The sequence below is a fragment of the Callithrix jacchus genome, chromosome 7, assembly GCF_049354715.1.
Source record: "Callithrix jacchus isolate 240 chromosome 7, calJac240_pri, whole genome shotgun sequence".
Taxonomy (NCBI): Eukaryota; Metazoa; Chordata; class Mammalia; order Primates; family Cebidae; genus Callithrix; species Callithrix jacchus.
The window spans coordinates 155067510-155079834 of NC_133508.1; the positions used below are offsets into that span (position 1 = coordinate 155067510).

Sequence of the window (12325 nt, forward strand, 5' to 3'; positions counted from 1 at the left end):
TCACCTGAGGTCAGAAGCTTGAGACCAGTCCGGTCAACATGGTGAAACCCTGTCTCTACTAAAAATATAAAAATTAGCTGTACGTGGTGGCTCATGCCTGTAATCCCAGCTACTCAGAGGGCTGAGGAACGAGAATTACTTGAACCCAGGGGGCAGAGGTTGCAGTGAGCTGAGATTACACCACTGCACTCCAGCCTGGGAGACAGAGTGAGACTCGGTCTAAAAAAAAAAAAGAGGCAAGACTACATATTATATGACTCCACTTATATGAAATGTCCAGAAAAGCCAAACTTATAAAGACAGAAACCATATCAGAGGTTACTTAGGGCTAGCTGGGGGTGGCAGTGAGGATTGACTACACACAGCTTTGAGGAAAGTTTTTGAGTGATAGAAATGTTTTAAAACTGGATTCTGGTGGTGATGGCACAAGTTTAGAAATTTGCTTAAAAAATGAATGGTGGCTGGGCATGGTGGCTCAAGCCTGTAATCCCAGCATTTTGGGGTCGAGGTGAACGGATCACCTGAGTTCAAGACCAGCCCGGCCAACATGGTGAAACCCATATCTAGTAAAAACACAAAAAGTAGTTGTGCATAGTGGCATGAGCCTATAATCCCAGGTACTCGGGAGGCTGAGGCAGGAGAATCACTTGAACCCAGGTGGCAGAGGCTGCAGTGAGCCGAGATGATCACGCCATTGCGCTCCAGCCTGGGTAACAGAGCAAGACTCCATCTAAAAAAAAAAAAAAAGGGAATTGTACATTTACAAAAAAGAAGAAGAAGAGGAGGAAGAAGTTAAAGAGCCTGCTTTGAACCACTTATAATATTTGAAGAATAGTGAAATTTGAAATCCAGTATTCAAAAAATATTGGTACAACAAAAGAATTTATAAAGTCTCCTGGCTTTACAAATTATAACGACTTTAGTTCCCACTACAGTATCATCCTGATTGAGCCTATGTCAAGGACAAGTTTAAAACAGTTGCATGTTTGAAAGGCACAAAATAAAATCAAATGGAATTACCATTACACCTCTTTAAACAAAAAGAATGAAACAGAAGAGGGTGGGCCTCAGTTTGGTTTTTATGTTAATATGCTGCTGCCTAGTGGTCATTTATAAAATGGCAGGAGCCTTTTTTTTTTAATTGCATTTTAGGTTTTGGGTGTTGAGCCTTGTCTGTACATCACAGCAAATACCTAAAGGCTTAGCGATGTGGAGGTTAAACATATGAATGCATCTCTGAATAATTTATGCTTTATAAAAATACAACAGTGGCAAGAACTGGATTGAAAGTTTTGAAAATGGCTTTTAGTCCCTGATCAGCTGGTGTCAGCTTTGTGACTTTGAGCCAGGTCAAAATTAATCCATGGGCACTATCTGGTTCCAAAGTTTTGGGAGCAGCTCTGTAAGTTGGTAGTTAGGAGCACGGCCGTGGGGCTAGCTCTTTAACTGCTCTAAACTCTAGTATCTTAATCTTGAAAACGGGGATAAAAGAATCCCACCCTTAGGAGAGTTGTGACAATTGCATATACAAGTACTATCTCAGAACACACCTCAGGAAAACTTAGAATATGACTTTTCCTCTCAGAATGTGCCTAATGGGGAACAATCCCTTATTTGCCAATTAAAATTAGTTACTCCTTCCCATCCTATCCTAAAGCAACAAGCAAAAACACCGTCAGTTCAGAAAACCAAATATTCTTAGAATGATCAGCTGATTTGAAATATAAATTTGAACAATTTAAAAAATAATAAAGCATAGCAACTGGCATTTTACAAATCATTTGAAATTTGGAATTGCTGATTATTTTAAAACAATAAGGTAGTGACAGAGATGTCAAAAGGTGACTGTTCTAGCTCATCCTCTCACCACTGGTGTCTTATGGAGGTCTGACGTGTTTAATGTATGCCAGCCAGCACAATGCTGACCAGAGAAAGTTTACTTCTTTCATTTTCCCAAGAATTAAGCCCCACTTTTGTGGGGCGGGACTTGTTCCTGGGTGTGGTGGCTCATACCTGTAATCTCAGCACTTTGGGAGGCTTGCAGGAAGATTGCTTGAGCCCAGTAGTGTGAGACTAGCTTGGGAAACACAGCAAGACCTCCTCTCTACAGAAAATAAAAATAAAGTAATTAGCTAGGTGTGGTGACACACACCTGTGGTCCCAGCTGCTCTAGAGAGTGAGGTGGAAGGAATGCTTGAGCTCAAGAGGTTGAGCTACAGTGAGCTATGATGATACCACTGTCCTCCAGTCTGGGTGACACAGCAAGACACTATCTCAAAAAAAAAAAAAAAAAAAAAAAAAAGAAAGAAAGCAAAATAAATAAAATAAAATGAGTATCTGTACTACCCTGGAATTATATTTTATTTTGAGATAGGGGCTCACTCTGTCGTCCAGGCTAGAGCACAGTGGTTCGATTGGGGCTCACTGAAGCCTTGACCTCCCCGGACTCAGGTGGTCCTCCCAACTCAGCCTCCCAAGTAGCTGGGACCACAGGTATGCTCCACCAAGCCCGAATAATTTCTGTATTTTTTGCATAGTTGGAGTTTCACCATGGTGCCCAGGTTGGTCCCAAACTCCTGGGTTCAAGCGATCCGCCCAACTCAGCCTCCCAAAGTACTGGGATTACAGGCATAAGCTACCTTGCCTGGCCCACCCTGGATTTTATTCAGCATTTCACAGGTCAGAGAACCAGTTTGCTTCTGTAACTGAAGGGTTTCTATAACCATTTTATTTCTTCACCCATTAGGATATTTCTTTAGGATGTCAACCTATCTAGATAATGAATTTTAATTATTACTTTCCATGCAGCAGATATTTTGTCATTGCTTACATAGTTTTTAAGGCAGCCTTATTAAAGTATAATTTAGATGTCATAGAATTCATCTATTTAAAGTGTAAAATTCGATGAGTCTTAGTAAGTTTAATCCATTGTCTGCCCATTACCACAATCCAGTTTTAGAATAGTTCCAACCTATACTTAGCATTTGACCAGCCCCAAACTGAAATAATTTATTGGATAATTAGCCTGTGCATTTTAAACCATCTAGATCTAGGACCCAGCCTAGACACTATTTTGAATAAATCAAGCTTTAAGGAAAAACAAACTCTAAACTTTACTCAAAATAGAGATCCATAAAGCACCTTCTCCCAAGGTCTCTCCAGGGGTCGGTAGGCTTAATTTAAAATATAAATTAAGAATAAAAAATAATGCACATATATGAATACACATATTTTGAAAACTGTATATTGTGTACTTCATTATAGTTTATTTCAATAGCCATAAGTTTTTAAGAGACAAAGTCTCACTCTGTCACCAAGGCTGGGGTACAGTGGTGCAATCACTGTAGCCTCGAACTCCTGGGCTCAAGCCATCCTCCCACCTCAGTCTCCTGAGTAGCTAGGACCTCAAGTGCCACCACCACACTCAACAGGCATCAAAATGAATTTTTAAAATGTTTCCAGTTATCATCTTTCATCCAATCTCAAACTTATTTTTTTCAATCTTGTAAATATGATCAGGTGGAATAAGTTGTCCAGGGACTTAACATTTTGATTTACTATATCCTAAATTTACGGAAGAAAAATTCCTCCTGTCTGTGATTTGGCCATGCATACTTTTGCGGGGCTGGACTGGAGACACTGACTTGGGTGCTTGCAGAGGAGCTTCTTCCTTAATGGGCTATTTAAGAGGTCCTGATTTTCCCTTGTTTTAAAAAGTATTCAAGAAAGAATTCATTACCATGCCCCGCTTCCTGCAAATCCCGTATTCATGGTGTACGACTTCCAATACAGCATCTGTTAAACACGCACATACATCAGTTGCAAGAATAACAATCTCGGAATAATGAAAACGCCTCTACCTATTTGTTCTTTGTCCCCGTTTTATCTCTAAGTTCCTCTAAGTTTCAGAAGGGGAGTTATGTATAAATGAACTCCACTTGGAAATTCCGTTTTTCTCTAGTCTTAGAGAGTTACTGCTAACTCCATTCATTTTGACATTTAAATACTATTTTATGTTGTTATTTAAGTGTTCAATATGCACTAGTTCAGAATTCTCAAAATACTAAGTTTCTTGTGGTTAGAATAGTTGTTTCAAACTTTGTGTGTATAAATGAATATTTTATATTTCTCAAGCACCTAGTCCACATTGAGCATAAAAAATGTATTTAATAGGTACCGTTTAATTAATAAATGATACCTCAGTTTCGTCTCCCTTCCTCCAGATCCCCGTAACATCTACCTTCATCACGTTGCCCAGATTTTCTAGACATTACAGATTTTCTGTTCTACGGCCCCCATAAGAACGTTGCAGGTGCCATGCCATGTGTCTGGGACATATGGTCCTCAATAGCTTGTAATATGAAACTATTTCTATTGCAATAAATCTAGTATCTATTTCTCCCTTTTTGTTTACTAATAGTTTTGATTACATCTTCAAATTTTAAAAATCGAGGATGAAGTTACATAGAAGGGGGCAGTTCCCTTCTATGTAACTTCATCCTCGATTTTTAAAATTACAAAAGCATATTAATTAGTAAAAAAAAAAAAAAAAAAAAGTCTGACAATACAAAATGAGAAAGCAAAATTCGCCTTCACCAAAAGTCATCTATTTCCCCCTCCGTGGTTTCCACGTTGAGGCTTGTAACTTGGGGCTTCCACGCTGGACGAGCCCAAAGAACATCCAGCACACACAGGAAGCAGCTGCGCGGCCAAACGGCGCTGAGACCGGCGCACCTGTCCGAGGACCGCCCACTCGCCAACTCTTTGACCTTGGATGAGTCTCTCAAACTTCTTCGAGTCTCGGGATCTTCCATAAAACGCTGAACTGAGTGAGGAGAGCCGTGTAGGCGTAATCACTTTGTGAAATTTACAGCAAGAGGCAAACTGAAAAGCACTGTAGCGGCTCCTCGAGAAGTCGTCGTGCCCGCATGTGAGAGCCTTTTCAGTTCACCGCAGCAGCTTCCAAGGCCCTTCCACCAGCCCCGCCGCCGCGGTTTCTGCACCGCAAATCTCGCGGCTCGGCCCGCAGCGCCGGCTCTCCCCGGCCTCGCACCCCAGCGACGGAGCGCGGAGCTCAACGCGGACCAGCGCCAGCCCGGGTCAGACACACCCGCGAAGCCAGGGCCGTTCAGCGGCTGCTAACGCGCTCCCCCTAGGGCCGCCTCTCAGTTTTAAACGTAAGCAAGAGTTACCTTTCCCTCTTCCAAGATCCGCAAATCGAAACTTCCCTTCTTCCGGAAGCCTCGCCAGCTCCTAAGCATCCACGAGCCTCAGCCACGCCCCAGCCGGCAGACGCCGGGTCCTCCACGCCCCCTCGCTTTGAATTTGATTTCGGCGCCCGCCTGACCTGAGGGCGGCTGTGATTGGTTGGAGGTGGGTGAAGGCGAAGGGCGGAGAATTATATTATTGAGGGGGGGGAGAAATTAAGACTGCAGGAGCTGAGTGATGATTGGTTCCTGAACAAAGAGGGCGGAGTAAAAGGCGGAAGCAGGAACTGGGGGCGGGGCTTTGTGAAACTTGGGGGACCCAGCGGGATGGAAGTAGTTAGGTGTCCGGAGCACGGTAAGGGGTCAAGGTCTCATCCTCCCCTAGGTCCTGTCCATGTAGCGTGGCGTAATCGTTGTTCACTTTCTCCTCTCCTCAGGGACTTTCTGCTTTCTCAAGACCGGCGTCCGCGATGGCCCGAATAAAGGAAAGAGCTTCTACGTGTGCCGGGCAGACGCGTGCAGCTTCGTGCAGGCCACCGAGTAGGTCTCGAGCTGGGCCCCACTCCCTGTGGCCGCTCGGGACTTCCGGAGAGGAGCTGCTGGCTCCCTGCTGTCGGGCGCCACAGGGACAAGGAGTGGTGGGGCCCTGGTCTGCGGTGTCAGACCCTTTAAGCAGTTGATAATCCCAGGGCAGCGTGGCATGTTCGGAAGACGCCCAGCTAATTCTGCCTGTGTGACCTGAGGCTGGTTACTCTCCCTCTCTGGGCCGACAGTTCCCTCTTGTGTAAATCTGAGGCTCCGGTGTTGACTCCCTTCTCGTGCCCAGACATTCCCACCCCCTTTAAAGGAGTAAGGAAACACAGCAGACAGTGGAAAATAATTGGTCCTTATTTTGCACTAGTTTTAGGTCCAACTGTTTTTTTAATGTTTGAGTTTAAAACACTCTAGTGATCAGTTGGTAGCCTTTTTATTTTCAAATAGGATTCTCTGCATCTAAATGGTGAAATTGATAATTCAAAGAAATCAGCGCTGGAAGAAACAACGGAGTGGCTGACTCCTGTAATCCTAGCACTTTGGGAGGCCAGGGCGAGCGAATATGAGCCCAGCAGTTCGAGACCAGCCTGGGCAACATGATGAAACTCCTTCTCTACGAGAAATTTAAAAAATTGTCTGGGCTTTGTGGCACACGCCTGTAGTCCCAGCTACTCAGGAGGCTGAGGTGGGAGGAGAGAGTCAGAAATGTTAAGTATCTTCTCTAAAGTGAGGAAAGTTAATACTTTGTAAAATGTTAATGTTTTCACATTACCAAGTGCCTACATTTTCTATGTGGATTTTAAAACTATCATCACATTAACCAGCAGTTGTCTATTCAGCAGAACTTGGTAAAGTTCTTTTCCTCCATGTCAGATGTAAAGAACATAATGGATATCAGTATTAGAAAAGTGACCTTACAACATGTGTATTAACTTCTCATGTTTCATGAGTTAAATGATTTACACTGAGCCTCTCAGATACAGTACCCAGGTCAAGTTTTGTGAAATAGAAGCATTTTTACGTTTTGCAGGAATTAAGCATTCATGGCTGCATAAGATTTGGTTTTACATTAAGAGAAGTATTCTTATTTAGGGTCCCATCTACACAGATGCTTTGCTGTACAAACTAGTACGGTGATATTGGAAGACAATTATTTGGTAAACTTGATTTATTTGGAATATATCTGATAACCAATATATAGGCCAAAAAAAGTGCCACGGGTTTAGTACTTTAGATCTTCACTCAAAGCTGTTTACTTTCAGATGTTACATATATTTAAAATGTTTGATAGTAGTAAGGTGGAAGGGAGTGATTAAAAACCTTATACAAAGCCAGAAGCATGTAGTGGGTGTTGTTAGAGGCAGGCATGTGAGTAACACTAAGTGACAGCTATCAGGTCATTGAAGGGAAGGGATGAAGGAAGAGCCTGGGCAAAATTATACAGGGCCTCACAGCCAGCCCTAAATATGTCCTTCTTAGGGGTATCACATGTAGAGGTTACACAGTGCAGTGAATTTTAAACTTTTGAGTCATCAAGAAATGTAGTTATGCTTTCTTTTTTTTTCTTTTTGAGATGGAGTTTTGCTCTTGTTACCCAGGCTGGAGTGCAATGGCGCGATCTCGGCTCACCGCAACCTCCACCTCCTGGGTTCAGGCAATTCTCCTGCCTCAGCCTCCCGAGTAGCTGGGATTACAGGCACGCACCACCATGCCCAGCTAATTTTTTGTATCTTTAGTAGAGACGGGGTTTCACCATGTTGACCGGGATGGTCTCAATCTCTTGACTTAATGATCCACCTGCCTCAGCCTCCCAAAGTGCTGGGATTACAGGCTTGAGCCACCGTGCCCGGCCTGCTTTCTTTGAGAAAGTGGGTAAAGATGAAAGCTAGGGACTCCTTTCCCAAAGGAACCCACACAGCCGTAATAATGTGTGGGAACTGCAAACCCAGTAGAGGTCAGACATAGATTCTTGGTGTAAAAACCCATAGTTTTGATTCGACTTTAGGATATTGATCTCTATTCTTGGCCTCCTAAAAATGTTTTCAACTTTTTCCTTTTCTCTAGCATTCCTGTTTCTCATTGTTTGTTGCATGAGGACGTTGTGGTAGAGCTTCAGGGTTTGCTTCTCCCACAGGGCAAGAAAGAATACAGGTAAGGGCCCCACAGGAACATCTAACTATACTTGCCTTTTTTTTTCTCCCTGAAAGAGTTGCAGCCAGGTATGTATTAGGATTGTTCTTTAAAAGTCATTTTAAAAAACAAACAAAATTTGTGTATGTGTGACATATCTCTTGGGCTGTCACACCCAACTGCTGAGCACCTAGTTAATCTGAGAAGTCTGATTTCTAGTAATTTCCATGTAAATGGCTCCACAGTCTCCCTTCAACTGTCAAGTAGCCTATAATGTCAGCCAGCCAGTGACCACGAACTTTCACTTAACTCGTCAGCCTTTTAATTCTGATCATAGAACAAGGTAATGGGTAAAAATGGCTAACATATATTTAGTCCTCAATAAATGCTAGTTTCCTTTCCTTTATGTGGGATATTGGGAAGGGCAGAGAAGTCTATAGAGAGAGGAGATACTTGTCATGAGTAGTCAAAGTGAAGTAGGAATTCCCTAAGCGTTAGAGGGGGGTCATATTTAATGGATTCATACATTGCATTAGAGTACTGAGGCATGAATTAATATGGCATTTTCAGGGAAAAATTGATCTGTCAATAGTTTAACATATCTTTAATCCGGGACTTTAGGAGATAAGGCTGGCCAGGAAGGCTGGGGTCAGGATGTGATAGTCTTTGTGTGATATTTTATGCACTTCGGAATTTATATATTCTAGATCCCCCCACGCAGTTAAAGGCATTTGAATACCACGTACAATCTTGACATACCTGAGTACTGTTTATATTTCTATTTTCTTAATTTAGTTATGTTTATAGTAAGAGACACAAATCTTGAGTTCAGCCAGTTGAGTTTTAAGAATGTATGTACCTCCTCATAAAACCAAGATCCAAGTCAAAATATTACCCCAATAAGTCCCATCGGTCCCCTTCCAGTTAATTCCACCCCTCCCATCTCCACCCCCATCAGCAATTACTGTTCTGATTTTTATCTTTAGATATATTTTGCTTGTTCTTGAACTTTATATAAATGAAATCATACTGAATGTACTCTTCTGTGTCTGACTTCTTTTACTTAACAATGTCTGTGATATTTATATAATACGGATCAGTAATTCATTCATTTTTTTATTGTGGAGTTGAATTTCATTGATAAATGCACCACTTTGTTTTGTGTGCTTATTTGCCATCAGAAAATCTTGAAGTATCTGTTTAAATCTTTTGTCCTTTTTTTTTTTTTTGCATTGAAATTTTCATCAAGTAGTTTTAGATTCACGCATAGTTGTAAGGAATAACACAGATAAATCGCCTGTAGACTTTATCCAGTTTCCCCCAATGGTGACATTTGCAAGACTTAGAAATATATCACAAACAGGATATTAATATTGGTACAACCCACCGGTGTTATTGGTAAAGGTAGTTTTGCTTGAACTGATTTATGTGTATGTGTATATTTAATTCTATGCACTTTTTCCCATCAAGTCATGTATCTACCATTACAGCCAAGGCACTGAAGAGTTCCATCACAGGATCCCTCTGTTGCCCTTTCTGTGACCATATCCACTTCCCTCCCTTCTGCCCTCCTCACCCTGACATCAGGAATTTGTTCTCCCTTTCTTTTTTTTTTTTTTTTTTGAGATGGAGTTTCCGCTCTTGTTACCCAAGCTGGAGCGCAATGGCGCAATCTCGGCTCACCGCAGCCTCCGCCTCCTGGGTTCAGGCAATTCTTCTGCCTCAGCCTCCTGAGTAGCTGGGATTACAGGCACGCGCCACCATGCCCAGCTAATTTTTTTTGTATTTTTAGTAGAGATGGGGTTTCACCATGCTGACCCCCTGTCAAGGATGGTCTCCATCTCTTGACCTGGTGATAGACCGGCCTCGGCCTCCCAAAGTGCTGGGATTACAGGCATGAGCCACCACACCTGGCCTTGTTCTCCCTTTCTAAAATTTTTTCATTTCAAAATTGTTACATAAATGGAATCAATCATACAGTATAACTTGGGAGAGCTTTGCCTATTTCAACATTTTTGTTGTCTTTTTTTAAACTGAGTTAGAAGAATTCTTTATAAATTCTCTATACAAGCTAGGCCATGGTGGCTCATGGCTGTAATCCCATCACTTTGGGAGGCTGAAGTGGGCAGATCACTTGAGGTTAGGAGTTTGAGACCAGCCTGGCCAATATGGTGAAACCCCATCTCTACTAAATAAAAAAAGCAAGAACAACAACAACAACAAAAATTAGCTGGACATGGTGGCACACACCTGAAGTCCCAGGTACTCGGGAAGCTGAGGCAGGAAAATCACTTGAATCCAGGAGACGGAGGTTGCAGTGAGTGGAGAGCGCACCCCTGCTCTTGAGCCTGGGTTACAGGGAGACTCCTTCTCAAAAAAAAAGGAAGTCTATACGAGTTCTTTGGCAGATATTTGTATTGTGAATATTTTTTCCCAGTCTGTGGTATGCGATTTCTTAATTGTTTTTTGAAAAGCAAATGTTTTAAATTTTTTCGAAGTCCAGTTTATCATTTTTGTATGGTTTGTGCTTTTTGTCTTCTCTCCAAGAAATCTTTGCCTGCCCCAGTTTCACAAATATATCTAAGAACTGTCTAGAAGCTCTATAGTTTTGTTTTGTTGATTTTTGGAGACAGAGTTTTGCTGTCACCCAGGCTGGAGTGCCATGGTACAGTCTTGGCTCACGACAGCCTCTGCCTTCTGGGTTCAAGCAATTCTCCTGCCTCAGCTTCCCAGGTAGTCCCAAGTAGCTGACACTAGAGGGCACACACCACTAACTTTTTTGTGATTTAGTAGAAACGGGCTTTCACCACCTTGCCTAGGGTGGTCTCGAGCTTCCGAGCTCAGGCAGTCCAGCCATCTCCTCCTCCCGAAGTGCTAGTATTATGGGTGTGAGCCACTGCGCTCAGCCTGTTTTTTTTTTTTTAAGTACCTGTTTCATATAGGTCTATTATCTATACTTCAAATTACTTTTGCATAGTATATAAGGTAGGGTAGAGATCCACTTGCTTTTGTACATGTTACCAATTGTTTTAGCATCATGTTTTGAAGGTTTTCCTTTCCCCATTGAAATGCTTGGCATCTTTGTAAAAAATCAGTTGATCCAGGATATGTGAGTCTGTTTCTGGGGTCACTAATCTGTTCCACTGATGCATTTGCCTGCCTTTACATAATTAATCAGATAAAGTAGTGTGAGTCTTCTGACCTTATTCTTTTCCACGACTGTGTTGGCTACTCTGGGATCTTTGTATTTCCATATAAAATGTAGAATAAAAACAAACTCAAAAATAAATACAAATAAAATGTAGAATCAGCTTTTAAATTTTCCACAGAAGACCCTGTTGGGATTGCATTGAATCTAAATAGATCAATTTGGAGAGAATTGTCAATATTGAGGCTTCTAATCCATGAACATGGTGCATTTATTTATGACTTTAAAAATGTCTCTCAGCATTGTTTAATAGTTTTCATTACAGAGTTCCTATACATCTTTTGTTAAATCTATTTCTCAGTGTTTATGATTGTTAGTGCTGTTGTAAATGGAATTCTTGTAAAATTTCATTTGTGGATTATTTTCTGCTGGTCCAGTGGAGCTGGTAAGCCTGTATCACATGAAGTGACTATATTCTCCTGACACTGAAAATCATTTACATACCACTGCAGGCCCTTTACCGTACAGAGGCACTGTGGTACGTGTTAGGAAGCCATTGAAGGAGTTTTGATCCAATTTGCATTAAAAGAAGAACCATGGAGGACCTATTAGAAAGTGAAGCAAAGAGACCACTGAAATAATAGCTACCATTGAAAGCCCACTACATACTTTTTTTTTTGGTAGAGACAAAGCTCACTGTATTACCCAGGCTGATCTCAGTCTCCTGGGCTGAAGCAGTCCTGCCGTCTCAGCCTCCCGAAGTGCTGGGATTATAGGTGTGAGCCACTGCACCTAGCCTCTCATTATCTTTTGCCTTCATGTAATTTGTTGTTATCTATTTCAATATCCCTGTTTACCAGACAGATGAAGAAACTACCACTGAGACAGGTCAGAAAGGGAATCTGAGGACCCATGGTTATGTAGTGGCATTGGTGGAATTTAAACCCAGGTCCAACTGATTGCAGACATGCCAACTTTCTCTTATGTGACAGGTGATGGGCCTGAATTGAGGCAGTGGCAGTGGAATTGGGTGCAATTGGAATGGAGAAAACTTAGAAAGAGCACTGATAAGATGTATTTCCTGGCAGGGCATATAAGCAGGTTCCTTCCTCCATTTTCTATGTGGAATAGCGCTCAGGAAGTTGGTGGTTCCAACTTCCCTGAGTTAGAGGACTTGGAGAGAGAACGTGTGTGATGGCCTCAGTCTGGTGTTTGGCCCATTGTCAGTGCTCAGTAGGGAAATGGTTGCTAAGGTGGAATTTCTTTTATATATATTTATATATTTTTTTTATTGCACTTTAGGTTC

At 42.0% G+C, this 12325-nt stretch overlaps 1 protein-coding gene and 1 long non-coding RNA gene across 11 annotated transcripts in view; one reads left to right on the forward strand and one right to left on the reverse strand.

The window, feature by feature from the left end:
• Positions 1-2013: 2013 nt before the first annotated feature.
• LOC144577085 (uncharacterized) lies at positions 2014-5229 on the reverse strand. Its single transcript, XR_013520368.1, has 3 exons — positions 5193-5229; positions 3740-3795; positions 2014-2104 (listed from the first exon to the last, which is right to left on the reverse strand). It is a non-coding gene; the product is annotated as an uncharacterized LOC144577085 (long non-coding RNA).
• A 273-nt stretch (positions 5230-5502) lies between these two features.
• TTF2 (transcription termination factor 2) overlaps positions 5503-12325 on the forward strand; it is a 51135-nt gene continuing 44312 nt past the window's right edge. For all 10 annotated transcript variants that reach the window (XR_013520367.1, XM_054236688.2, XM_078332854.1 and 7 more), the window contains exons 1-3: positions 5503-5562; positions 5645-5747; positions 7806-7892. Coding sequence is in view for 6 of the 10 variants with exons in the window: in XM_054236688.2 (XP_054092663.2) it covers positions 5535-5562; positions 5645-5747; positions 7806-7892 (218 nt within the window). In the remaining 4 variants the exon portion in view is untranslated. The remainder of the gene's footprint in view (positions 5563-5644; positions 5748-7805; positions 7893-12325) is intronic.